This window comes from Gossypium raimondii, chromosome 3, assembly GCF_025698545.1.
Source record: "Gossypium raimondii isolate GPD5lz chromosome 3, ASM2569854v1, whole genome shotgun sequence".
In the NCBI taxonomy this organism is placed as follows: domain Eukaryota; kingdom Viridiplantae; phylum Streptophyta; class Magnoliopsida; order Malvales; family Malvaceae; genus Gossypium; species Gossypium raimondii.
In genome coordinates, this window is record NC_068567.1 from 61,424,736 (window position 1) to 61,449,244 (window position 24,509).

The 24,509-nt window shown below is 30.9% G+C and overlaps 3 protein-coding genes and 1 pseudogene across 7 annotated transcripts; all 4 read right to left on the minus strand.

Annotated features, from left to right (window-relative positions):
* Positions 1–33: 33 nt before the first annotated feature.
* On the minus strand, positions 34–563 carry LOC128040001 (ribulose bisphosphate carboxylase large chain-like). Its single transcript, XM_052628971.1, has 2 exons — positions 374–563; positions 34–260 (listed from the first exon to the last, which is right to left on the minus strand). The coding sequence occupies exons 1-2, from the start codon at positions 561–563 to the stop codon at positions 34–36; spliced, it is 417 nt and encodes a 138-aa protein (XP_052484931.1).
* A 1,290-nt stretch (positions 564–1,853) lies between these two features.
* LOC105795317 (protein RER1A-like) lies at positions 1,854–10,967 on the minus strand. 4 transcript variants are annotated; one of them, XM_052628718.1, is made up of 4 exons: positions 10,757–10,957; positions 8,719–9,075; positions 7,514–7,694; positions 1,854–2,176 (listed from the first exon to the last, which is right to left on the minus strand). In XM_052628718.1, the coding sequence occupies exons 2-4, from the start codon at positions 9,054–9,056 to the stop codon at positions 2,123–2,125; spliced, it is 573 nt and encodes a 190-aa protein (XP_052484678.1). In that variant the 5' UTR covers positions 9,057–9,075; positions 10,757–10,957; the 3' UTR covers positions 1,854–2,122. The 4 variants fall into 4 exon arrangements, with proteins under 4 accessions (XP_052484678.1, XP_052484677.1, XP_012480340.1 ...); XM_052628717.1 differs by lacking the exons at positions 7,514–7,694; positions 8,719–9,075 and adding exons at positions 2,265–2,445; positions 3,466–3,834 and having other exon boundaries at positions 1,898–2,176; positions 10,757–10,912; XM_012624886.2 differs by lacking the exons at positions 7,514–7,694; positions 8,719–9,075; positions 10,757–10,957 and adding exons at positions 2,265–2,445; positions 3,466–3,834; positions 4,309–4,476 and having other exon boundaries at positions 1,898–2,176.
* A 652-nt stretch (positions 10,968–11,619) lies between these two features.
* Positions 11,620–13,954, minus strand: LOC105795315 (uncharacterized; annotated as a pseudogene).
* Positions 13,955–15,141: 1,187 nt separating this feature from the next.
* Positions 15,142–19,486, minus strand: LOC105795318 (glucose-1-phosphate adenylyltransferase large subunit 1). Of its 2 annotated transcripts, none has more exons than XM_012624890.2 (15): positions 19,329–19,486; positions 18,781–19,018; positions 18,556–18,678; positions 18,111–18,281; positions 17,943–18,035; positions 17,783–17,866; positions 17,653–17,708; positions 17,475–17,568; positions 17,146–17,331; positions 16,964–17,044; positions 16,798–16,884; positions 16,614–16,718; positions 16,414–16,520; positions 16,263–16,323; positions 15,142–15,557 (listed from the first exon to the last, which is right to left on the minus strand). In XM_012624890.2, the coding sequence occupies exons 2-15, from the start codon at positions 19,003–19,005 to the stop codon at positions 15,456–15,458; spliced, it is 1,575 nt and encodes a 524-aa protein (XP_012480344.1). In that variant the 5' UTR covers positions 19,006–19,018; positions 19,329–19,486; the 3' UTR covers positions 15,142–15,455. The 2 variants fall into 2 exon arrangements, with proteins under 2 accessions (XP_012480344.1, XP_012480343.1); XM_012624889.2 differs by having other exon boundaries at positions 18,781–19,058.
* Positions 19,487–24,509: the final 5,023 nt, after the last annotated feature.

The following is a 24,509-nucleotide window of genomic DNA, read 5'->3' on the forward strand; positions in this document are numbered from 1 at the left end:
GGGAATGGGTAAGTCGCCAATCCCTAAAACAGACTATGTAATGTACTTTATCCGCTGGGTTACCGGGGAAAGGCATTTTACCAGAGGTTTATATTGTATCAATCTACCCTTGGGGCCTTGGAAAGTTTTAATATAAGCAGTAGTGATTCGCAGATCCTCTAGATGTAGAGCGCGCAGGGCTTTGAACCCAAATACATTACCCACAATGGAAGTAAACATGTTAGTAACATAACCTTCTTCAAAAAGGTCTAAAGGGTAAGCTACATAACATATATGTTGATCTTCTTCTCCAGGAACAGGCTCAATGTGGTAGCATCACCCTTTTAATGATTAAGGCTGGTAAGCCCAACGGTCCACACAGTTGTCCACGTACCAGTAGAAGATTCAGCGGCTACCGCGGCCCCTACTTCCCTAAGCGGAACTTTGAGTCGAGGAGTTACTCGAAAGGCTGCCAAGATATCAGTATCTTTGACTTCATATTCAGGAGTATAATAAGTCAATTTATACTCTTTAACACCAGCTTTGAACCTAACACTTGCTTTAGCCTCTATTTGTGGCGACATAAGTCCCTCCCTACAACTCATGAATTAAGAATTCTCGCAACAACAATGTCTACTCGATATAAATAAGGAGTTAATGAAACCTTTTCGAAGAAATCTTTCAAAAGATTATCAACAAATCCGAAAGGTTCCTTATTAGACCATGGTATTTGATTTGCCAAATACATCATTATTTTATATTCCTTCATATGTATGGCGCAACCCAATCCCTGCTTTTTAAGTTTATAATTCCTTACTTTATTTTGAATCTAAATTCTAAATGTAAATGAAATAAATGAAATAGAAATAGATAAATGATATAAAAATAATACTAATATAATATTCTAATATATTATAAATAAAATATATAAATAAATTCTAATTCTAGTATATATTAGAATATATAATGACAAAAAAATTAATAACCGGATAACTACTAGAATATTTTACCCTTTTTAATATTGGTAAACTATAACAATGGTCACCCAACTATTTCCTTGTTCCTATTTTGGTCACCTAAATTTAAAATTTTTCAAATTAGACACTAATATTTAAATTCGTTCATGTTCGATTATCCACCAATAAATTGATAACGGAAAGCCTTTTTTTCTAATGGGTATAATAACAAATTTAGTCATCAATACTTACATACTCTATCAATTTGATCCTCAAACTTCCCAACCAAAATTTTTAACTTTTAAATTAGAGGTATTCTGCATCTATAAATTTGTAAAACCCAAAAAGAAAAAAAATTCTCTCAAGTACAAATTAGTAATATAATTTAAATAACTCTTAAATCACCTCTATTTTAAAAAAAATTACAACTAAATTAGATAATAAACTATTTTGATATATGTTTTAATCTTTCATGAGTGTGCTTAAAATGAAAAAAATGAAAATTTATAAGTATATTTAAAGAAAGATACATGAGCATGAACAAATTTACAAAGTCACTACAAATTTACTAAATATAAATATATTATTAATTTATAATTGAGATTTTTTAAGTTTTACAAATTTTATAAATCCAAAGGAATAAATTTATAAAATATTAAGAATTAGAATAAATGAAAACAAACGTATTATTATGTCGATTAAAAAAAGTTTCCTACTATCAATTTTGATGATCAAAATAGAAAATAGGCGTAGTTGAATCACTATTTGTATAGTTTACCCTTTTTATATATTAGCCATTAATTTTCCATTTACTGCGGAAAACCCCATCATTGCACCAGTTATGAAAAACCACATCAGAAGAGAAATTAAGCGCATAATCAACCATTGATGGTTCCTCCTAATAAAAAAAAAATGATCTTTATCACTAACAATTTAGCTACCAATATCAACCATCAGAGGAATGAAACAATGATTTTGTTGCATGTATACATTTCTGCCCAATAATTCCCCAAAATCTTTGATCATATCTTTAAAAATGTGTATAAACAGGGTCAAACTGAACTTATGTTTTTGTAATAAGCTGCATATTTAAAAAAAAAAAAAAGAATCCATAAACAGCATAAATTCATCTTCTCCAAAGATGAAAATCAATGATCATGTATGTCCTAATCCGAACCGGCCGAGATTCAATCCCCACGAGAACCACTGCTACTAGCAGAACCTTTCTTACCGGAATATTTCTGTAAGAAAAAAGATTTGTTAAGATTTCCTGGTTGGCCACGAGTATAAACTAAAGGCGAAGGCATAATTGTGTTGTAAGCCGCTGACCTGTTTTCCGATGCTGAATGGGATATACTTGTATTTGATCATATGTCCGATTTGACGCCTCATTGTAAGAACGAAGAGAACGATCCAATAACAAAGTAGTATAGGCCAAAAGACGGGAACATCGAATACAGAGAAGAAAGTCATGATAAATGCTATGCAGAAAGCCTTGGTCATGGAGTACCTGCAAGCCAATGAACTTCTGAGATCAAGAAAAAGCCCCGCAAGTTTAATAGTTTATCTAAATAAGCCGTTATTCTATACTTACAAAGAAAAAGTGAAATGCATGAAATCGGAATAATCGACAATGACGAGGTAATTAATGATGAAATTGACAGATAAAGAGCAAATATGCTTTCAATTATATTCTTCTAGATTTCCAAAATCAGAAACTTGCAGCAGAACACTGTCGCCTGTGCTCGTAAATTGTAATGCAAGATCATTTCGTCTCATATTCAGCAAGTATGCTAAAAAACACCAAATAGAACAACAAAGGTTGGAATCTTAGAGATTAAATCATCTCCAAGAAACTCTTATGCTACATTGCAGTTAAAGACAGGGTTAAAGTTACATGAATCAGATTGCATTTTACCCTCTCTATTAAAAAATTGAGCAAATTAGCCCTTTTGTGTTCTATCAAAGAAAAAATAGATCCTTTTTATTAGAAATTTCATCCATTTGTACTGTAAAAAACTAGCGTGACTACTAGAATAACCAGACAGTGACACATGATGCGACATCTGTACCTCATATTGATATACAAGAACCAGTTTTTAACAGTAAAAACTGACAGAATTTTTAATAGAAGAACGAATTTGCTCTTTGAGCTAATTTGCCCATTTTTGCCCATTTTTTGCGTAAACGAGGCAAAATGCAATCCGACTTCTAATATAAGGACTTTCATGGTACTTTTACCTTAAAAACAGTAATTGTGTGTCCCTTAAAGCATGCCATTTAGTTAAAATCTTAAATAATGCAATAATTATTCCTTAAGTTTCATGATCATCAATGACAAAAAACATGTACATATTCACACACATATTTCCTTGGTAAATAACAAAAGGTATGTTTCCATCTATCACGAAAACCAGACTATGCTTTTGACTTAACCAAAATATCACAAAAGATTTAGGCACAGAACACATAAAACAAACTATTACCGCATCACTACAAGTAAGAACATGAAGGATAAATTTTCAATTACCAGAACTTAAACTCGGGTAGCCTACGAATAAACGGCTTGAACTCGTCTGAACCTTTTGTTGGCAACAAAGGTCCATCGGAACCTTCGAGTTCAGGATCAACCAAAGGAGACAAAAACCCAATTAGCAAATTCAGCAGGTAAATCCCTAGACCGTACGCGATTATGTAAAACCCTTGAACGTAATAGACCCGCAAACAATAGATAGCTACTATAACAAGGGTTCCGATCCACCTATAAGTCGTATGAGGAGTCGACTTATCTAGATAATACTGATACATCCTCCAAGCATCATGTCCCCATTGAGGCATCGGTGATGCCACCGATGCACCGTCCCCTCCGATTCCTTCCATCGGATATTAGCTTCAAATCCTATTTCATAAGAAAAGAATCAAATCAAAGTAAGCACAAAGATCCATTAAGTTCCCAAAATAAACACTTAAAAACCCTAATGCTATGTTTGTTTACCAAGTACATGCTTAAAATCTCAAGATTCAGAAATTTGGAACTGAGATTTTGAAAAAAAATACACAAAACCCACCAAAAGGAAAATCAAACCCATATCACAAAAACCAAGAGTTACCCAAAAGAACATGAGATCCCATAATTTCCCTTCAACTTTCTCACTAAACAAACAATAACGCATTTTTTTTTCTTTGAAAGGAAACAAGTAAACCTCAAAAACCCAGATCCAGAACAACCAAAATCGTTGAATTAAAAAAGGAATCTATCATGAATACTAAAAAAAAAAATCGAATGCTTGAAAAAACAAATTGGGATCTTTAAGAAGAATCAATATAAAACTAAAAAATTGGTTTTGAATATAGTTTTTAAAAGAACTCAAACCTCAAAAGGAACCTCCGTTGTTCAGCTTTGGACTAAGAGGAATAGTTTTTTCTGGTGACAAGAGATGAAAGCAAGAGGCGATAAACAAGCAGATCTATTCGGAGATGTGCATCTTTCATTTCAATTTTTTTATAAATATTTTCTCTTTTTTTACCATGTTTTTCCCCCTTGTTACAGCGTTGATTTTTTAGTTTCACCGACAGTGATGTAAACGGAACGGGAAACCATACGCCTTTCTCGGCCTTTGTCTATCTGTATTAAATGCTAGACTACAGTCATCTAGTTAGTCAAGTTGTAAAATAATCATTTAATTATTTCTTTTTTATTATCGATCATACAATTATTAATAATTATAAAAAATTCTCAAAATTAAAAAAAAACAATTAATCCCCTATTTTTTCTACTCATTGAGTACTTAAATTGAAAAAATTATCAAAAATTTTTATAGTTAATTTTAAAATTAATCGTTAAAACTAATTACTCCTAATTTTTCAATTAAAATCACCCGTGTCACAATCACAGCGTGATATGTAATAAAAATTATAAAAAATCAATAAAATTATTAAATTTTAATAAAAATATAAAATATTTAAATTTTATTAAAACTAGAAACTTACAAAAATATAAACTTTAAATTAATAAAATTATAGAAAATATAAAATATTATTTTAAATACGAATCTTTTACGAATTTTATATTTTCTTTTACATTATTTATAATTTTTTTACTATTTTTATGATTTTTATAAAGTTTTATAGTTTTGATTTTTACATTTTCTTCATTTTAATAAATTTTAATATTTTTATATTTTTAATAATTTTTTATAATTTTTGTTAACAATGATTATGACACATCATGACTTTAACTGAAAAATTAGAAACAAGTAACTGTTAAAATTAATGGTCAAGAAATCTTTTGATGCATTTTAATAATTTAAGTACACAATTAAGTGTAAAAAACATTTTGATGCATTTTAATAATTCATACGTACTTGAGTGAAAAATATTAATGGGTTTTTTAAATAATAAAACTTGATTTGATACATTTTAAAATTTAAATATTCAATTGAACAAAGAAAACGAGACTTAATATTTGCTTTAAAAAGTTTACACTTTTAAGCTTTAATACAATGATAATTTAAAATTTTTTAAAATTGATATAGCAACAACTTTAAAATTTAATATTTACTCGTTGTGTCAATTTAATAATAATTTAAAAATCTTTAACAATTACATAAACATATTCTTCCAAAATCGTTAATCCTTTCGGAGCCGTTCCCGACAATGTTGTTTTCTGTTATGGTTAAACTCGAGTAGATGATGGAAGGACAAGTACCTCAATAACCCAAATTCTAAATGTGGTAGCATCGCCTTTTGTAATGATCAAGGCTGGTAAGCCCATCGGTCCACACGGTTGTCCACGTACCAGTAGAAGAATCAGCGGCTATCGCGGCCCCTATTTCCTCAGGCGGAACTTTGAGTTGAGGAGTTACTCGGAAGGCTGCCAAGATATCAATATCTTTGACTTCATATTCAGGAGTATAATAAGTCAATTTATACTCTTTAACACCAGCTTTGAATCTAACACTTGCTATAGCCTCTGTTTGTGGCGACATAAGTCCCTCCCTACAACTCATGAATTAAGAATTTTCGCAACAACAAGGTCTACGCGATATAAATGAGAAGTTAATGAAACCTTTTCGAAGAAATCTTTCAAAAAATTATCAACGAATCCGAAAGGTTCCTTATTAGACCATAGTATTTGATTCACCAAATACATTTACTCTCTTTTTTTGAATCTAAATTCTAAATGCAAATAAAATAAATGAAATAGAAAAGATAAATAATATAAAATGATATTAATATAATATCCTAATATATTATAAATAAAATATATAAATAAATTCCAATACTAATATATATTACAATATATAATGACAAAAATTAATAACCGGATAACTACTAGAATAGTTTACCCTTTTAATATAGGTAAACTATATAACAATGGTCACCCAACTATTTCTCGTGTTCCTATTTTGGTCACCTAAATTTAAAAATTTTCAATTTAAACACTAATATTTAAATTGTTCATGTTCGATTATCCACCATTAAATTGATAACGGAAAGCTTTTTTTTCTATGAGTATAATAACAAAATTAGTCACCAATACTTACATACTCTATCAATTTGATCCTCAATCTTCCCAACCAAAATTTTTAGCTTTTAAAGTATTCTACATCTATAAATATATTATTAATTTATAAATTTGTAAAACCCAAAAAGAAAAAAATCTCTCAAGTACAAATTAGTAATATAATTTAAATAACTCTTAAATCACCTCTATTTTTTTTAAAATTTACAACTAAATTAGATAATAAACTATTTTGATATATTTTTAGTCTTTCATGAGTGTGCTTAAAATGAAAAAAATGAAAATTCATAAGTATATTTAAAGAAAGATACATGAGCATGATCAAATTTACAAAATCACTACAAATTTACTAAATATAAATATATTATTAATTTATAATTGAGATTTTTTTAAGTTTTACAAATTTATAGCCTTGAAATAAAATTTGATAAAATTTATAAATCCAAAGGAATAAATTTATAAAATATTAAGAATTAGAATAAATGAAAACTAAATGTAATATTATGTCGATTAAAAAAGTTTCTATTATCAATTTTGATGATCAAAATAGAAAATAGGCATAGTTGAATCACTATTTGTATAGTTTACCCTATTTTCCATTTACTGCGGAAAACCCCATCATTGCACCAGTTATGAAAAAGCACATCAGAAGAGAAATTAAGCGCATAATCAACCATTGATGGTTCCTCCTAATAATAAAAAAAAGATGATCTTTATCACTAACAATTTAGCTACCAATATCAACCATCAGAGGACTGAAACAATGATTTTGTTGCATGTATACATTTCTGCACAATAATCCCCCAAAATCTTTGATCATATCTTTAAAAATGTGTATAAGCAGGGTCAAACTGAACTTATGTTTTTGTAATAAACTGCATATTTAAAAAAAAAAAAAATCCATAAACAGCATAAATTCATCTTCTCCAAAGATGAAAATCAATGATCATGTATGCCGAGATTCAATCCTCACGAGAACCACTGCTACTAGCAGAACCTTTCTTACCGGAATATTTCTGTAAGAAAAAAAAATTGTTATAAACTAAAGGCGAACCTGTTTTCCGATGCTGAATGGGATATACTTGTATTTGATCATATGTCCGATTAGACGCCTCATTGTAATAACGAAGAGAACGATCCCATAACAAAGTAGTATAGGCCAAAAGACGGGAGCATCGAATACAGAGAAGAAAGTCATGACAAATGCTATGCAGAAAGCGTTGGTCATGGAGTACCTGCAAGACAATGAACTTCTGAGATCAAGAAAAAGCGCCGCAAGTTTAATAGTTTATCTAAATAAGTCCTTATTCTATACTTATAAAGAAACAGTGACATGCATGAAATCAGAATAATCGACAATGACGAGGTGATTAATGATGAAATTGACAGATAAAGAGCAAATATGCTTTCAATCATATTCTTCTAGATTTCCAAAATCAGAAACTTGCAGCAGAACACTGTCGCCTGTGCTCGTAAATTGTAATGCAAGATCATTTCGTCTCATATTCAGCAAGTATGCTAAAAAACACCAAACAGAACAACAAAGGTTGGAATCTTAGAGATTAAATCATCTCCAAGAAACTCTTATGCTACATTGCAGTTAAAGACAGGGTTAAAGTTACATGAATCAGATTACATTTTACCCTCTCTATTAAAAAATTGAACAAATTAGCCCTTGTGTGTTATATCAAAGAGCAAATAGATCATTTTTATTAAAAATTTCATTCATTTGTACTGTTAAAAACTAGCGTGACTACTAGAATAACCAGACAGTGACACATGATGTGACACATGTACCTCATATTAGTATACAAGAACCAATTTTTAACAGTAAAAACTGATAGAATTTTTAGTAAAAGAAAGAATTTGCTCTTTGATCTAATGTACAGAAGCTAATTTGCCCATTTTTTGAATAAACGAGGCAAAAGACAATCCGACTTCTAACATAAAGACTTTCATAGTACCTTTACCTTAAAAACAGTAATTACGTGTCACTTAAAGCATGCCATTTAGTTAAAATCTTAAATAATGCAATAACTATTCCTTAAGTTTCATGATCATCAATGACAAAAAACATGTACATATTCACACATAAATTTTCTTGGTAAAAAACATAAGGTATGTTTCCATCCATCACGAAAACCAGACTATGCTTTAGACTTAACCAAAATATCACAAAAGATTTAGGCACAGAGCACATAAAACAAACTATTACCGCATCATTACAAGTAGGAACATGAATGATAAATTTTCAATTACCAGAACTTAAACTCGGGTAGCCTACGAATAAACGGCTTGAACTCGTCTGAACGTTTTATTGGCAACAAAGGTCCATCGGAACCTTCGAGTTCAGGATCAACCAAAGGAGACAAAAACCCAAATCCAAATAGCAAATTCAGTAGGTAAATCCCTAGACCGAACACGAATATGTAAAACCCTTGATCGGAATAGACCCGCAAACAATAGATAGCTACTATAACAAGGGATCCGATCCACCTATAAGTCGTATGAGGAGTCGACTTATCTAGATAATACTGATACATCCTCCAAGCATCATGTCCCCATTGAGGCATCGGTGGCCCTCCGATTCCTTCCATCGGATATTAGCTTCAAATCCTATTTCATAAGAAAAGAATCAAATCAAAGTAAGCACAAAGATCCATTAAGTTCCCAAAATAAACACTTAAAAACCCTAATGCTATGTTTGTTTACCAAGTACATGCTTAAAATCTCATGATTCAGAAATTTGGAACTGAGATTTTGAAAGTAATACACAAAACCCACCAAAAGGAAAATCAAACCCATATCACAAAAACTAGGGGTGAGCAAAACTCGATTCGACTCGAAAAAATCGAAAAAAATTCGAATTTCGAGTTAAACGAATCGAGTTAATCGAGTTATTCGAATTTCGAGTTCGAATCGAGTTGAGTTTTCGAATAACTTAAATAATTCGAATAATTCGAATATTAAACTATAATATTTTACATTTTTACTCCAAACTTTTAAACATTTTTACTTTTCCCTCAAACTTTTACTCCTTCCCACTTTCCCCCCAAAACTTTTACTCCTCTCTCCTCCCAACCTCCCAATCTACCCAAAATTTATTTCTCACCAAAATTTTACTCTCCCATTTATTTTTTCTCAAAATTTTACTCCAAAAAACCCTCAAAACCTTTTATTTTTCCTCCAAATTTTTACTTCCTCCCACTTTTTTCCTAAAACTTTTATTCCCTTCCCATCCCACCTCCCACCTCCCACCTCCCACCTCTCACCTACCCCAAACCCTCTCTCCTCCAAATTTTTTTTAATATTTTCCCTACAAAATTTTACTCTCCTTATTTATATTCCCTCAAACTTTTATTTCTCAAAACTTTTTATTTTTCTTCTAAACTTTTACTTCTCACCCTTTACTCTCAAATAAAAATTAAAATTATCCAAAAATCACTAAATATAAATAGTAATAATTTTATTTATATTATTAAATTAAATTTTATATTATTTAAATTATTGAATTGTTTAGTCATATTGAATATTTATATTAAAATTGAATTATTAATTATGCCATAAAATATTCGTGTTAGAATTTTATATTGGTATCAATTTCACATTTTATTTTTAAAATAAATTTTATTAAAAATCATATTTTTACATTTAATATATTTTTAATTCCAAAATATATAGTGACAAGAATCAAGATAATTGAAACAACTAAACAAGCAAAGAAGCTAACCAAGATATAAAAATTAATAAATAAATTATGAGGTGATAAAAGTTAATAAAAAATTTGATTAATGTGGACAATTTTTATTACAATGGGTGACAATAGTTAAAAGGACCCAAAATTATTTTTTAAAATTTAACTCGAACAAATATATTCGATTCAAATTCTATCTCACTCGACTCGATTCGAGAAAACTTTAAATAAAGTTAAGATGATAAAATAAGATTCGAAAATTTGATTAATTCGAAAATTTTCGATTTGATTTAATTCGATTCGATTGAATGCTCACCCCTAACAAAAACCAAGAGTTACCAGAAGAACATGAGATCCCATAATTTCCCTTCAACTTTCTCACTAAACAAACAATAACCCATTTTTTTTTCTTTGAAAGAAAACAAGCAAACCTCAAAACCCCAGATCCAGAACAACCAAAATCGTTGAATTGAAAAAGGAATCTATCATGAATTCTAAAAAAAAAAAAATGGAATGCTTGAAAAAACAAATTGGGATCTTTAAGAAGAATCAATATAAAACTAAAAAATTGGTTTTAAATATAGTTTTTAAAAGAACTCAAACCTCAAAAGGAACCTCCGTTGTTCAGCTTTGGACTACGAGGAATAGTTTTTTCTGGTGACAAGAGATGAAAGCAAGAGGCGATAAACAAGCAGATCTATTCGGAGATGGGCATCTTTCATTTCAATTTTTTTATAAATATTCACTCTTTTTTTACCATGTTTTTCCCCCTTGTTACAGCGTTGACTTTTTAGTTTCACCGACACTGATGTAAACGGAAGGGGAAACCATATGCCTTTCTCTATCTATATTAAATGCTAGACTACAGTCATCTAGTTAGTCAAGTAATAAAATAATCATTTAATTATTTCTTTTTTATTATCGATCATACAATTATTAATAAAAAACTTAACAGCCTCAAAAATTCTCAAAAAAAAAACCAGAATTAATCCCTATTTTTCTACTCATTGAGTGCTTAAATTGAAAAAATTATCAAAATTTTTTATAGTTAATTTTAAAATTTAATTGTTAAAATTAATTACTCCTAATTTTTTAATTAAAATCACCCGTGTGATTGGTCACAATCACAGCGTGACATATAATAAAAATTATAAAAAATAAAATTATTAAATTTTAATAAAAATATAAAAATATTTAAATTTTATTAAAAACTAGAAAATTATAAAATATAAACTTTAAATTAATAAAATTATAAAAATATAAAATATTATTTTAAATACGAATTTTACGAATTTTATATTTTATTTTAAATTTTTATAATTTTTACTATTTTATGATTTTTATAAAGTTTTATAATTTTTATTAAAAAAGTAACTATTAAAATTAATGGTCAAAAACCTTTTGATGTATTTTAATAATTTAAGTAAGAACTTGATTTTAAAAAAATAAAACTTGATTTGATAGAATTGAAGGAAGAAAACGAAACTTAATATTTTCTTTAAAAGTTAACACTTTTAAGCTTTAATACAATGATAATTTAAAAATTGATATAACAACAAACAACAAATATTTAGTCGTTGTGTCAATTTAATAATAATTTAAAAATCTTTAACAATTACATAAACATATTCTTCCGAAATCGTTAATCCTTTCGGAGCCGTTCCCGACAATGTTGTTTTCTGTTATGGTTAAACTCGAGTAGATGATGGAAGGACAAGTACCTCAATAACCCAGATTCTAAATGTTAAGCATCTTCTTTACCAACATGCTGCTGTTCGTCGACATGTTCTAGGACCGGAGCCGAGCAGATGTGTTAAAACATCTCAAGTTGAGCACACTCCAGTAGATAGAAGCAATGCCAAAACTGGAACCAGAACCGGCACTCGCTCAGACCGAATGGTGACTCTTCCTGAGGACTAAATGCATTAATGATCACAAACTAGTGTTCCACCTTTGATCTGACAACCAGTCAGTTCGAGTGCAGTTTCAAAGAAGCCTCCTCCATCGATATTAGAGTTCATTGACGGTGGCGAAAACTGAAGGATAATGTCTCTCAACGTGAGTATGCCGAATCATCGACTTGGAAACAGAAATCGCTTTTAGTTCTTGCTACATTCTTCATTGCTTCCTTGAGTGTATCGGTTTTTTTGTTGGTGACCGGTGAGTCCATTCTCGGACGGTATTTATTTCGTAGTTGAAGAACCCCTGCCGATAAAAGAGCCCCCATGTCTCGTTCGATGGTAGGATCGGGATCCCTGTCACTAGTCTCGATACGAATGAATTCCTCCACGGTCACAACCCTGTAAAACCGTAAAAATTTCTGTAAGTTGTACTACTTGTCAACGGTGGCAAGAAATACAAACATTACTCACTTTCGATCACGGAAAATCTTATCGTTCTCCATAAGAAGGTACACATCGCCGTTTCTAACACTACCGATAAGCATTCGAGTTTGTCTATTGATAACAGCAACTGCACCGGTTTGGCTTTTAAACAAGACATGAAGTGCATCGGCTATGCTCTCATCACCATACACGAAACTTACACTCTCGTTTTCGAACCTGAAAAAAGATGTAAAAAAATCAAAACTTAAGCAAGAATTGCTCGAAAACGATACACATACCGGAATTCCGATAGCGGCTTTTCGGCAATACTGTCGAACCAAGTGAGTCCATCAGATTGAAGAAGCAATTGGATAACTGCATTCTATCATAAAATAGGCAATAAGTTAGCCTTCTATTTGCTATATATGGCTTGGTAAGCTAGATTTATAAGTACTTGTACCTGTGTAACGAAACCTGTGACTTTAAGATTGGATTGTTCGATGACCGGCACGACTTGGATTCGGTGTTTCGAGATCAGCAACAGAACATGAAATAGGGTATCCTCTAAGCGTACAGGGAAAAATGGATTCCATAGGAAAGATTTTGCTAACTCCCCTACCTAGTTCCAATTGGTAAAATTCAACACATGAGGGATAATATAATTTTTAACCCTGAACTTCAAAGCAAGACTCATTTTAGCCCCTAAATTTAGATCCAATTACCAAGTTCAAAATATAAAAAATATCGAAATCTAATTACTAAATCCAAATTCTTATCCACCTATAATTCACCTTAAAAGGCATGGAATTCAACAAGAGAAAAAAGGCCAAAAAAAAAAGAGACCTTTGTATTGCCAATTTCAGGATTCTTTTCAAGCAAGGACATGAAATTGCCTTTGCCAGTCTCCTTGCTAGCATTCTGCAAAAGGACATAATCATACATACATACATACTTACACCAGTCTCCTTGCTAGCATTCGGCAAAAGGGCATAACCACACACACACATACCTGAAGGGACCAGAGAACCAAGGTGGCAAAATCAAGGAAACCAATGTAGCGATCTGGGAATCTGGTTAATGGGATTTCAGGGTCTAAAACATCAACAATGGGAGCACCGAAGGCATTCTTTGTATACAAAAACTCAATTGCATCCTTCACAGTATCCCCAGTTTTCAATTCCACAACTATATATAAAACCCAAGTTTAATTTCAACAACTACATATTTTGTCTCTAAATACATATATACATATATATTGCGTAATAAATGGATTACCAGGAGAGTTTTTAATGCCAGGGATTGAATTGTTAATGGGGATACGATCAAGAAAAAGTTGCAGAGCAGTGGCTGAATCTGAATCAGTTTCAGGGTTGTTTCCGACATGATCAGCTTTGATGGTCTCTTCTGCTTCCTTTAAGACACCTCCTTCTAGTAGTTTCAAATCAGTTCTCCTCGTATCTTGCATGGTGATTAGGGTATTACTATTGTTATTATGTTCTTCATTGTTTTGGTTTTATGAGGAAACTGTTTTTGTTTTTCATGCATTTTGTGGCAACATGTTTCTACGTAAACTAGGCCACGTGTAAAGACAAAAGCCAGAACAAGAGTGTGTCAATATGGTGACCTGCCACGTGGAGGGTGTTGTGAGATTTTTTACGTTTTCGAAGTGCGGTAGATCTTATAAGTCATTAGAGGGGATGTATGGTGTCACTTGATTCGATAAGTGAACTTAGAAGTATAATAATGTCATATATGGGCATGATTCAAATCTCACCGTAGGCTAATGTTTGGCAAAAGTATTATGGAAGTTCTTATATGCATTTTGTTCCATTTATTAAAAGGAAATGAGTAAATTAATATTTATATATTAAATTAAAGAATAAAATAGTCCTATTAAAAATTATGTTCATTTTTATTGTTAAAACTAACCCCTATACGTTATAATGAAGTACACGTAGCACAACACATGTAATTATTTGATTATTCTGTCAGCCGTGTCAGTTTTTAATAGTAAAAATGAATTAAATTTTTAACAGAAAAGATCAATTTGCTCTTTGACTTAACATATAAGGACTAATTTACCAATTTTTTAGTAAAAAAGAAGTAAAAAACAATCCGACTCTTAACGCAGTGCCAATTTTTAACAAAAAAAGAATAGATGAAATTTTCAATAAAAAAGATTAATTTGATCTTTAACTTAATATATAGAAACCAATGTTCACATTTAACCATGCATCCACCTATAGGTAATTTTAGATAAATTTCCTTTAAAACAGATACCTGAATCCCAAATATAACCCGTAATAATCTATCTTTTGGAGCGTAGGCGTTAATTTACCTACTAAAATAAGCACCCAAGATCCCAACATCACAATTCCACGTGAACCCTAAATAAGTAAATGCACACATTTCTTTTGATAGATGAACCGTTCACCGAAGCCAACCCGACAACCCGACAAAATGCTTTCGTGCAAACCCATGTCCCAAGTAGCCTCTTTTTGACACTCCAACTCACACACCATAAAATTGTAAGATTACCATAACTTAATCCACAAACAATACCAACCTGTTAAAAGGTTTGTCGACAAACAACACTTCGGATGCTTCTTAAAACGATTAACATCAAAACGGATAAAAATCGATAAAAGAAACGAGCATCAGCCATTTTAGTCTCTCAAAAGATATATTATTACTCTACTAATAAAAGGAAACAAGGGCTGCTAAAGCGCTAGCCATCTTATTTTCTTAAACTTATTTCTATGAGAACCATATTTTACAGTACATAAAAGAACTTGTAATTTACATAATAAGTTGCAGCTTTCATTTCTTTTTCTTCAAAGGCAAATGCTGCATGTACAGCATTCCGCCATATCCGACATTCAGACTCGAATTCAATCTTCATCGGTTGCTTTTTTCGCAACTCGAATTCCAATCTTCAAAGCTGCCCCCATGGATGTCATTTTTAAGGTCCCCCATTTTTATATAACTGTGCCATCTGCTATGGTTGCCTTCTCCATTATGATGGTTAAACCTGACCTTATGTAAAATCCTTCTTCTGGTCTATCTGCTTCTTCAACACCCTAATCAAAAGAAATAACAGCAGTTCATTGATAGTTTAATTTGATGTAGCCATGGTTGAAAAATAGAGGTAAATAGACCACTCAGTCCTCTCAATTTCGATATTGAATAAATTATCATATTTTTTAGTTAATTTATCCTAGTTTTGATTGGTATAATAATAAATCTAGTGTTTAACGTTTATACAAATTGTCATTTTGGTTATGATTCTAAAAGTTTAACAAATTAATATCCTATTGGATATCAACAAATTTAGAACCAAGACCAAATTGACAGAGTGTATAAATATTAAGGGCTTTTGTTGAATTTTTAAAATTAGAACCAAATGGATAGAACATGTAAACATTAAAGGTTATTATACTAATCAAAAATAAATTAATGAAAATCAATAGTCCTTAGTTGCTCAAACTTTCAAATTGAAAGAGACTAAATTACTCGATTTTTCTAGGAGTGACCAATTTACTCAATTTTGAAATTGAAAGGAACTAATGAGGTCTTTTTACCAAAAATGGAAGAAATAAGGATTTCAATGATGGCTATTATACCAATCAAAATTAGGATAAATGGATGTAAAAAGTGAACATCATGATTAATTGATCGAAATTGAGAGGGACTAAATTGATCTAATTTTTTTTTAAAAGGGATCAATTTGCTCAATTAACTAAGAAGGACCAAATTTCTAAAAATGGAAGGGATAGTATACTTACATCTTTGTTCACAATGACCACATCTTTTCCAATCTTAGCATTCTTGTCAATAATGCAGTTCCTATAAAAGCAAAAACCATACATTTTTTAGAAAAAAATAAATTTCTTGTATTTCATTCGACTCTCGAATTTGTTCTTCATGTTAAGTTACCTGATTTTACTATTGCGTCCAATTCCAATCGGGACCTTACCCTCTGCCAATAGAGAAGCAATTTCGGGTTCAGTTTGGTAATAGTCTGCTCCCAACATTACCGTGTCCTGTTAGATAGCAAAGAGTGAATAAGAGGAATCAAAGAATAAACGTTAACGGAAATCGGTTTTTCCTTAAATGGAAAAGGATGAAAGTTAAACCTGAAGCTCAACACCATAGTCCAAACGCGAGCGTTCACCAACTATCGAGTGTTGGACACTGCATTCTCGTAAGAAGCATCCATGGGAGATTATTGCATCTTTAATCTGTAAAAACGGGCCAAAACGTGAGAAGTAAGAAAACAAAAGTGCCGGAAATAAAACCGAAAGTAGACCAATCCCGTACCCTGCATTTGTCGATTTTGGTTGGTGGTAAGTAACGGGGAGATGTATAGAAAGGTGTCTTTGGATCATAAAATTCAAATCTCGGAAACTGCAAAAAGGAGACAAGTATTAGAGGTTAAATTTACTTCAAGAACCGAGCGGTAAGTTCGTATATAAGTTTCACCAACCTCTTCAGTGAGGGCCAAATTGGCTTCATAAAATGATCTGATCGTTCCGATATCTTCCCAGTAGTCTTTGAAAATATATGCCTGTACATACGAGAGACACTCAGAATTTAGTGCATAGCTTTGATAGGGGTCAGTTGTGCATTTGGAGCTTAAACAGAAGTTCCGTTTTTAAAAGTTCTTACCTGGACATCATACTCCATGACAGCAGCAGGAATGATTTCGGACCCGAAGTCATTTGAAGTCGGATATCTCCATCTTAGAAGCTTTAATAACACATCTGTCCTAAATACGTAAACTCCCATAGATGCAATGTAAGGAGATTTCATAGCTTCTTGGGGAGACAACCCGAGAAGTGTGGTATCAGTTTGCTACAGAGAATCATAATAATAAAGCACATAAATAATACAGTTTCTTATCGTAATGCTACAGAGAATCATAATAATAAAGCACGTAAATAATACAGTTTCTTATCGTAATAACCGTGATAACATCGATGCCTGAACATGCTTACCATTGCTTTCAAATCGGCACCCTTTGGTTTTTCAGCAAACTGGACAATACGACCCCTTCCATCCATCTTCACCAGTCCATAATCCGATGCACGGCTAGAAAGTAACACATTATGGTCAGCTTTTTAAATATATATCCAACAAGAAGTACGTTATTAAAACAAGAGAAGATATAAAAACCTGTTGTCCACTGGCACACACGAGATTGTAATATCAGCATTATTGTCGACGTGACTCTGTTATGCATCGGAAATTAGTTAGTTAAATGCCAAAAAACACGAGTCCCAATCTCGTAAAAAGCAATCAATACCTGTAGAAACTCCATATAATCCATTCGATAAAGATGATCACCGCACAAGATAAGTATATTCTCGACATCCCTATTCTTTGCATCCTACAAGAATAAACTTAATTCATCACAAAAACAAACTACACAAAATTAGAAAGGGAAAACGAAACTCGGGTTTTACCTCAAATAACCAAATGAATTGTCTCACAGCATCAGCGGTTCCTTGGAACCATTTCTTCCCTGCTTCTCCCGATGTTTGAGTCGCTGCCAGAACCTGTTAACCGAATGAATCGTTCAATAATCTAAGAACAAATGAATCCTTAATACTGTTGATACTCAAACATCGTACCTCGACAAAACCATCTCCAAAATTGATACCATTGCCATAATATGTACGAGCAAGGTGACGATTAAGGGAAGCCGAGTTGAACTGAGTCAAAACAAAAATCTTGTTGATCCCACTATTGATACAATTACTCATTGGAATATCAATCAGCTTATAACATCCTCCGACTGGAACCTAAAAACATCATAATTCACATAAAAAACAACATTCAACAACATGTTTTATATGAATCAAAATCAGTAAAAGTACCATAGAAGCCCCTGTATTAGAAGCCAGATAGCATTTTAGCTTCTCTACTAAAAAAGAGAAAATTAGTCCTCGTAAGTAGATTAAATGACCAATTTGCTCTAGGACTAATCTGAGTACAAGGAGTACAAGGACCTCTATGGTACTTTTAGCATCAAAATCAAGTATATATCATCAAATTCGTGTATATATATGTTCTTACAGCAGGTGTAGCAGCCCTTTTAGTAAGTGGAAAAAGACGAGTCCCTGCACCACCTCCTAATATGATTGAAGCTACATTTTTGGGGTCAACTCTTGGTCTTTCAAACCGACGTGGTTTCAATGTCTAAACAGATAAATTTTCTCAAATAGTCATGAATCATACATTAAAAAATGCAAAATACAAGATCATGTAGGGACATAAACGGGAAAAAGTTTTGAAACATACCACAGCTTCCCTTGGTGTATCTGATGTAAGAACAGCAGAAACACCAGATTTTATCTTATTTTCCTTCTTATCATCACCTCTCAATGTGTTTGAGAGCTGATTGAACCAAACACTCCCTCTTGTTCTTTCCCCTAAAAATGTATTTTTAATATCTCCATTGCCATAGCCATTTCTTGTATTCAATAAAGGAGAATTGGGTTTAAAAGCTACACAACATGAATCCATTGAAGCTCCTTAGCTGATATAGCAAGAAAAGAGATGGATCAGATTGAAAAACCCTGAAATTTAAGTGTAAATCACATAAAGGTAAAGTTGTGTTAGATACTTAAAAGGGACTAAAACCCAAAAAAGTGAGTCACGAAAAAGAGGCTAAATGATCGGATCAATCCAAGTATTTTAAGATTACATAAACAACCCAGATCATAAAACTCTCAAAAGAAGCTAAATTCTTAAAGACCCTGAGATCAAAGAACCATTAAAAGAGGAACTAATGTGTACACTAAGTGGAAGTTGGGGAATTTGAGTAAGAAAAAGTGATAAAAAATGACCTTTTTCTTCTTCTTTTTTTGCAGATGAAGAAGGGGGCGTAAAGGTGTCTAGATTCAATGGAAGATTTAGCAAATGTGTGACTGAACGTAAATGAAGGTGGTGAAATGGTTGCAAAGGTAAAAGCTTTCTTGGCTTGTGAGCCTTTTTTTTTTTTTTTCACGAGATACCCTGCAATGGGGTATTTATATATCTGGTATAAAAAAATAAAAAAAGAAATGGTCAAAAAATGACTAATTTCATTGAACCCCCTCTATCTATCGCTTAAATTTCAAATTGGTCCTTGAATTTCCCATTGTATAGTTGTACGTTTATGATTTCAATGCTAGTTAAAAATCAAATTATAAAGGAATGGACAATATGAATCTAAGATGTTTAGAAAATGCAATATCAATAATATTTTTAGGGATGGATTTGAATTATAAATTTTGAGTGGTCAAAATATAATTTTATCATGTATTAATTTATGATTTTATAATTTTAGAAGAGAGTCAAAGTACAAATTTAATTTATATTAATTTACAATTTAGTCATTTATTAAAGGACTAAATAATAATTTTATTTTATTTTTGGAGAACCAAAATCATTGTCTGCCCTTTTAGATTAGCCTCTCTCTTTTATATATATTCATATTCTTTTTTATTATTATTAAGGGTAGGGAATGGAGTATAATATACTCCAAACTAGGTTTGTTCATAGGTCAGATTACCCGTCCAAGTTCAAAGGCCCATTAAAAATTTGAAAAAGTTTAGGCAAAAATATTAGACTAAAATTTGGGTATGGACAAAAAAAATTAGGCCCGTTTGAAATATGGGCTGGACTTGTGCTTGAATATTCAAGACCCAAGCCCGCCCCAACACATTTCCAGTTTATATAATACTTTATATTATGTTATTTTTATATATTATGTAATTTAGAACACATTAAAAAAATAAAACTATATTAAATATATAATACTACTCTAATGTAAACATTAAAATAATGTTAAAATGACTGTATAGAAATTTTCAATAAATAAAAAATTATTAAATATTAAAATAAAATAATTTTTTTAAACATAGACGAGCTTAAAATGAGTTTGGGTTAGTGTTTTGCAAATATGGACGAGTTTGAGTAAAATTTTAAACCCAACATGTTAATACCATGCTTAGACCCGACCCGTCCCATGAGCACCTCTACTCCAAACTAATGATATAATACTGATTACTTTGACAATTCAATTAAAATGATTTGTAATTTAGAATTTTGATATTAATTTGAGGATATATAATGAAATTAACCCATTACAAAAAATCTTTCAAAAAAATGACAATAAATGCCGATCCAAGTTTTTCCTAACAGGGAAAGCCCTTGGTAGCCTAGCACATGTCTTTTTTCAACCCATAAAATTTATAATTAATAAAATAAAATATTTCCAAAAAAATAATAAAATAAAATACATAGATTTGTCGTTTTCAGAATTTTCAGATATTTTTTTGCCCAATTTCCAATTCTCTAGAATCCAGCTGTTGATTTATAGATAAATAAATAAATATATTGACGGTTCTACTGCAATCTTGGACATGTTGATGACAGCAACATACCTCCCACCCAGTTGGACATGTTGCCTTCCTTGTCTTAATTTAATTTAATTAATATAATCAATTTTTATAAGTGTAATAATATGATCTAAGATCTTCCTCGTTAATCGTAACTAGTAAATGTTTATTCTTTCTAATTCATAAATAAAAAGATAATACGTTTCAGTGCATTTAAACTCACGTCTTCTTGTATCGACAATAATGTCTATACCAATCGAGCTAAAATTCAATCGGCTATACACTACTTTTTTATACAAGGAAATTTCTTCTCGTTGTAGCTACATTTAATTAACCACGTTTAAGAATTGAGTGTTTTAATTTTTTTATAAGAATATTAGATTTGAAATTTAAAATAGGAGTTAAATTTATGTTTTAGTAATGAAGACCCAAGATTATTATTATTTGAAATATATTTAAATATAAATGAAAAATGAAAAATTAAACATGCTCGATTTAAAATTCTATTATAAATTTTTAAAAATAAAGAAAATACCTAGAAAAAGAACATATATTCGATCTGTTCATTATTTATTCACTCATTTATTTATTAATTTGCATAAAAATAAAACATTGCAAAATTTATTTTTTTATTATTTTAATTTATTGATACAAGGAGTTAGTGGCAAGAGTATTTTGTCGTAAGTATTAGAGTTTGGGTTCGATTCTAAGTAACTGTGTTTCCTTCTCTTGTAAAAAAAATTTTGTTGATACAATGACGGTTCACTTAAGAGATGGAGAGTCACAGATACATTAAGATGATCGAGACGTGAGTGTCAAGAGATGATTAGAAAGGAGGAAAATGAGAGTCAATAGTCTTAAAGGAGAAAAAATGTCTAGGTCCATCATCTAGGGTTCAAATGTCTTTAAGAGAGTTATCTCATATAGTTCTTGAAATGCGTCGGGTCTAGACATGATATTAACACACTCTAAACTTGTCCAAACTCGGTCTGACTTGGAATATGGGCTTAAAATTTTGCCCAAGCCCACCCATATTTAAAAATATATATTTAAATTATTTTTAATTTAATATTTAATAATTTTTTATATAGTTATCTTAACTTTTTTAATGTTTACATTATAATAGTATATTGTATATTTAATTTTTATGTATTATAAATTACATAATATAAAACATTACAAATAAAAAAAATCAATTCAAACTCGAGTCCGATCTATATTTTAAACCAGCCTACATTTTTTGTTCAATATCATTTGTTTTAGGCTGAATATTTTTCTCAAATTTTGAGCAGATTTTTAAACTTAGATGAATAATTTTTCTCATAAACAAATCTAACTCTTTGCAAATTAGTCAATTTACTGATATTTTTTTCATCATAGATTATCTTAGGGTGAGTTTGGATGGGCGGTGCGTTTACCTGCGATTAGTGTAAAAACAGCGGTGGTGGTGAGATTAGACACTGTAGCGATACTGTAGCGTGAGACAAAAAGTAAACTAAACTAAACTAAACGCACCGCACCCAATCGCCCATCCAAACCCACCTTTAAGCAGACATTAATGTCTAAATTATCATAAATATACGCTATATATGAATGACAAATGTGATTATCATGAATGTGATTCCGATGGACATGATTCCAATTAGATTACTAGTATTTTGGAACATCATGTGATGACATGTATAGTACTTCCAAGTCCAAACAAGTAGATATTTACTCAATCATAACAGTGGCAACCAAATACTAGATCTTGGACCCCATACATTCATTACCTAACCCCATTGACGGTTCTCATTTCATAGAGACCAAACATGCCCATGTTGTGCCTTTCACTTGTCCCATGTGCCCTTTTCATGTCAACCCTATCTTCTTGTTTGGTTTCCAATTGCAAAAAAATCCTTTCATTCATCTTTCTTTTTATATCTATCCTCTTAATATAATCAATCATTACAAGTATTTAATAGAATAATGATTTCAATAGCTAATTCGGAGTAAAATTTGAGAGAATTTATACATTTACATTGAGCGAGACTCGAATCTGAATTCTTTAAAGTTCATGTCATTAAGCTAAGATTCCATTGGCTCTATTGCCTATTTTCTTTTTTGGGAAGTATTTTCTATATCCGTTTTACGGTTCATGTTCAAGGTTCGTGGCTGTTCCTCTTAATAGTGTCGTCTTCAATGTTCGAACAATGTTCTCCCATTGAGAGGATAATGTGCCTTATTACTGCACCCAACACATTTCCTATTTTCAATTGCAAATGAATGGTAAGTTTCTTTTACTCCATGGTTGATTGATTGAGTTCTCATTGATAATTAATATCCAGCGAAGCCAAAAAAACAAATTATGAGGAGTCAAAGTTAAAATATAAATTTTATGAGAGATAAAATGTAAATTTACCACTGTATTAGATTATAATTTTACAATTTTTTACAAAGAATAAATCATCATAATGTTATTATTCTTGGGAAGTCAAAAGATAAATTTACCTTATATTAGTTTAAACTTTAGAGAATTTAGAGGGTTTAAAGAGAAAATATTCCATTTTAGAGGGTCAAGGTTATTTCCAGTCGCTTGTGTCACCTCTGACTATTCGTTCGATACATTTAAGATCTTTCAATCGGGTGGGTCATATTAATTTTGGGTTCATTCAATCTAAATAAGGTCAAATCAATTTTTAAAATTTTGAGTCATTTTAATTTAGGATCAATTTAGATTTTAATCATTTCAATTTTTTCGTGTTGGGTCATTATAGGTTCCAAAACATTAAAACTATTTATGTTATATAAAACTAAAAGCATTTATAAATTAAAAAATATAGTTTCAATTCGAATAGTTGCAAATTTTAAGCATATCAACTGTAAATCAAATCAAATCGAATATATTTAAGTAATAACATAAATGAATTTAACAAAATCGAACCAAATACTACCATTCAAATCAATTTTTCGTTTCTTTTTAAATTTCTTTGCTTAATCTCGTTCAAATTCAAATTAGTTTTTAGTTCAGGTTGGACGAATTTAATTTATTAATTTTTTATATCCAAATCAAATCGAATTAAATTTAAATTCGAACCAATGAAATCAAGTTTTCAAATCCGGAAAAAAAAAATTACCCTAATATGAACTAGAGAGAGAGATGTGATTGTTAACTAAAGACAACGAAAGGACCAATCATGCAATCGGATTTGTCAAAATAAGTTAAAAACAAATTTCGAGGAAAATTCCAAACCCTAATGAAAGCCAAAGCTGATAGGTGCTTTGAATCTTTGATGGTTCAAAGTGGGGGGAGAAAATGTTCTCTTGACCGTACACGTGGCTATTAATTAACGGCTCCTAATTGTCTTTTGTTTTTAAGGGATGTGACCCTCGTATCCATGAAAAGATTAATTTTAATGGATCATAAAACAGAAATGGAGGATACATCGGTTTTATAAAAAATATATTTTTCATGTTAGTTTTACGTTGTACAGAGTAATTTCTTTTTGAGATTCATGGTTGTCGTTTCTAACAATCTTATTTCTAACAATGGAGTGGGATAGGGTCTAATGTTGTCAAATTCACCACCACTCCATTTGTTAAACACGCGTTTTGCTTTACCACCTACCTTATTCTACCATGGATGTATAATTAAAAAAATCATTA

Coding starts and splice junctions, on each gene's coding strand:
- LOC128040001 (XM_052628971.1), bottom strand. CDS start 563: ATGTCGCCACAAATAGAGGCTAAAGCAAGTGTTAGGTTCAAAGCTGGT. Junction 261..373: donor AGCCGCTGAATCTTCTACTG/GTACGTGGACAA, acceptor TATGTTATGTAG/CTTACCCTTTAGACCTTTTT.
- LOC105795317 (XM_052628717.1), bottom strand. CDS start 3,815: ATGGAAGGAATCGGAGGGGACGGTGCATCGGTGGCATCACCGATGCCT. Junction 2,446..3,465: donor CTACCCGAGTTTAAGTTCTG/GTAATTGAAAAT, acceptor ATTGGCTTGCAG/GTACTCCATGACCAAGGCTT. Junction 2,177..2,264: donor CATTCAGCATCGGAAAACAG/GTCAGCGGCTTA, acceptor TTTTTCTTACAG/AAATATTCCGGTAAGAAAGG.
- LOC105795318 (XM_012624890.2), bottom strand. CDS start 19,005: ATGGATTCATGTTGTGTAGCTTTTAAACCCAATTCTCCTTTATTGAAT. Junction 17,569..17,652: donor TGTGTGCCAGTGGACAACAG/GTTTTTATATCT, acceptor GTTACTTTCTAG/CCGTGCATCGGATTATGGAC. Junction 16,885..16,963: donor ATTTGGCCCTCACTGAAGAG/GTTGGTGAAACT, acceptor TCCTTTTTGCAG/TTTCCGAGATTTGAATTTTA.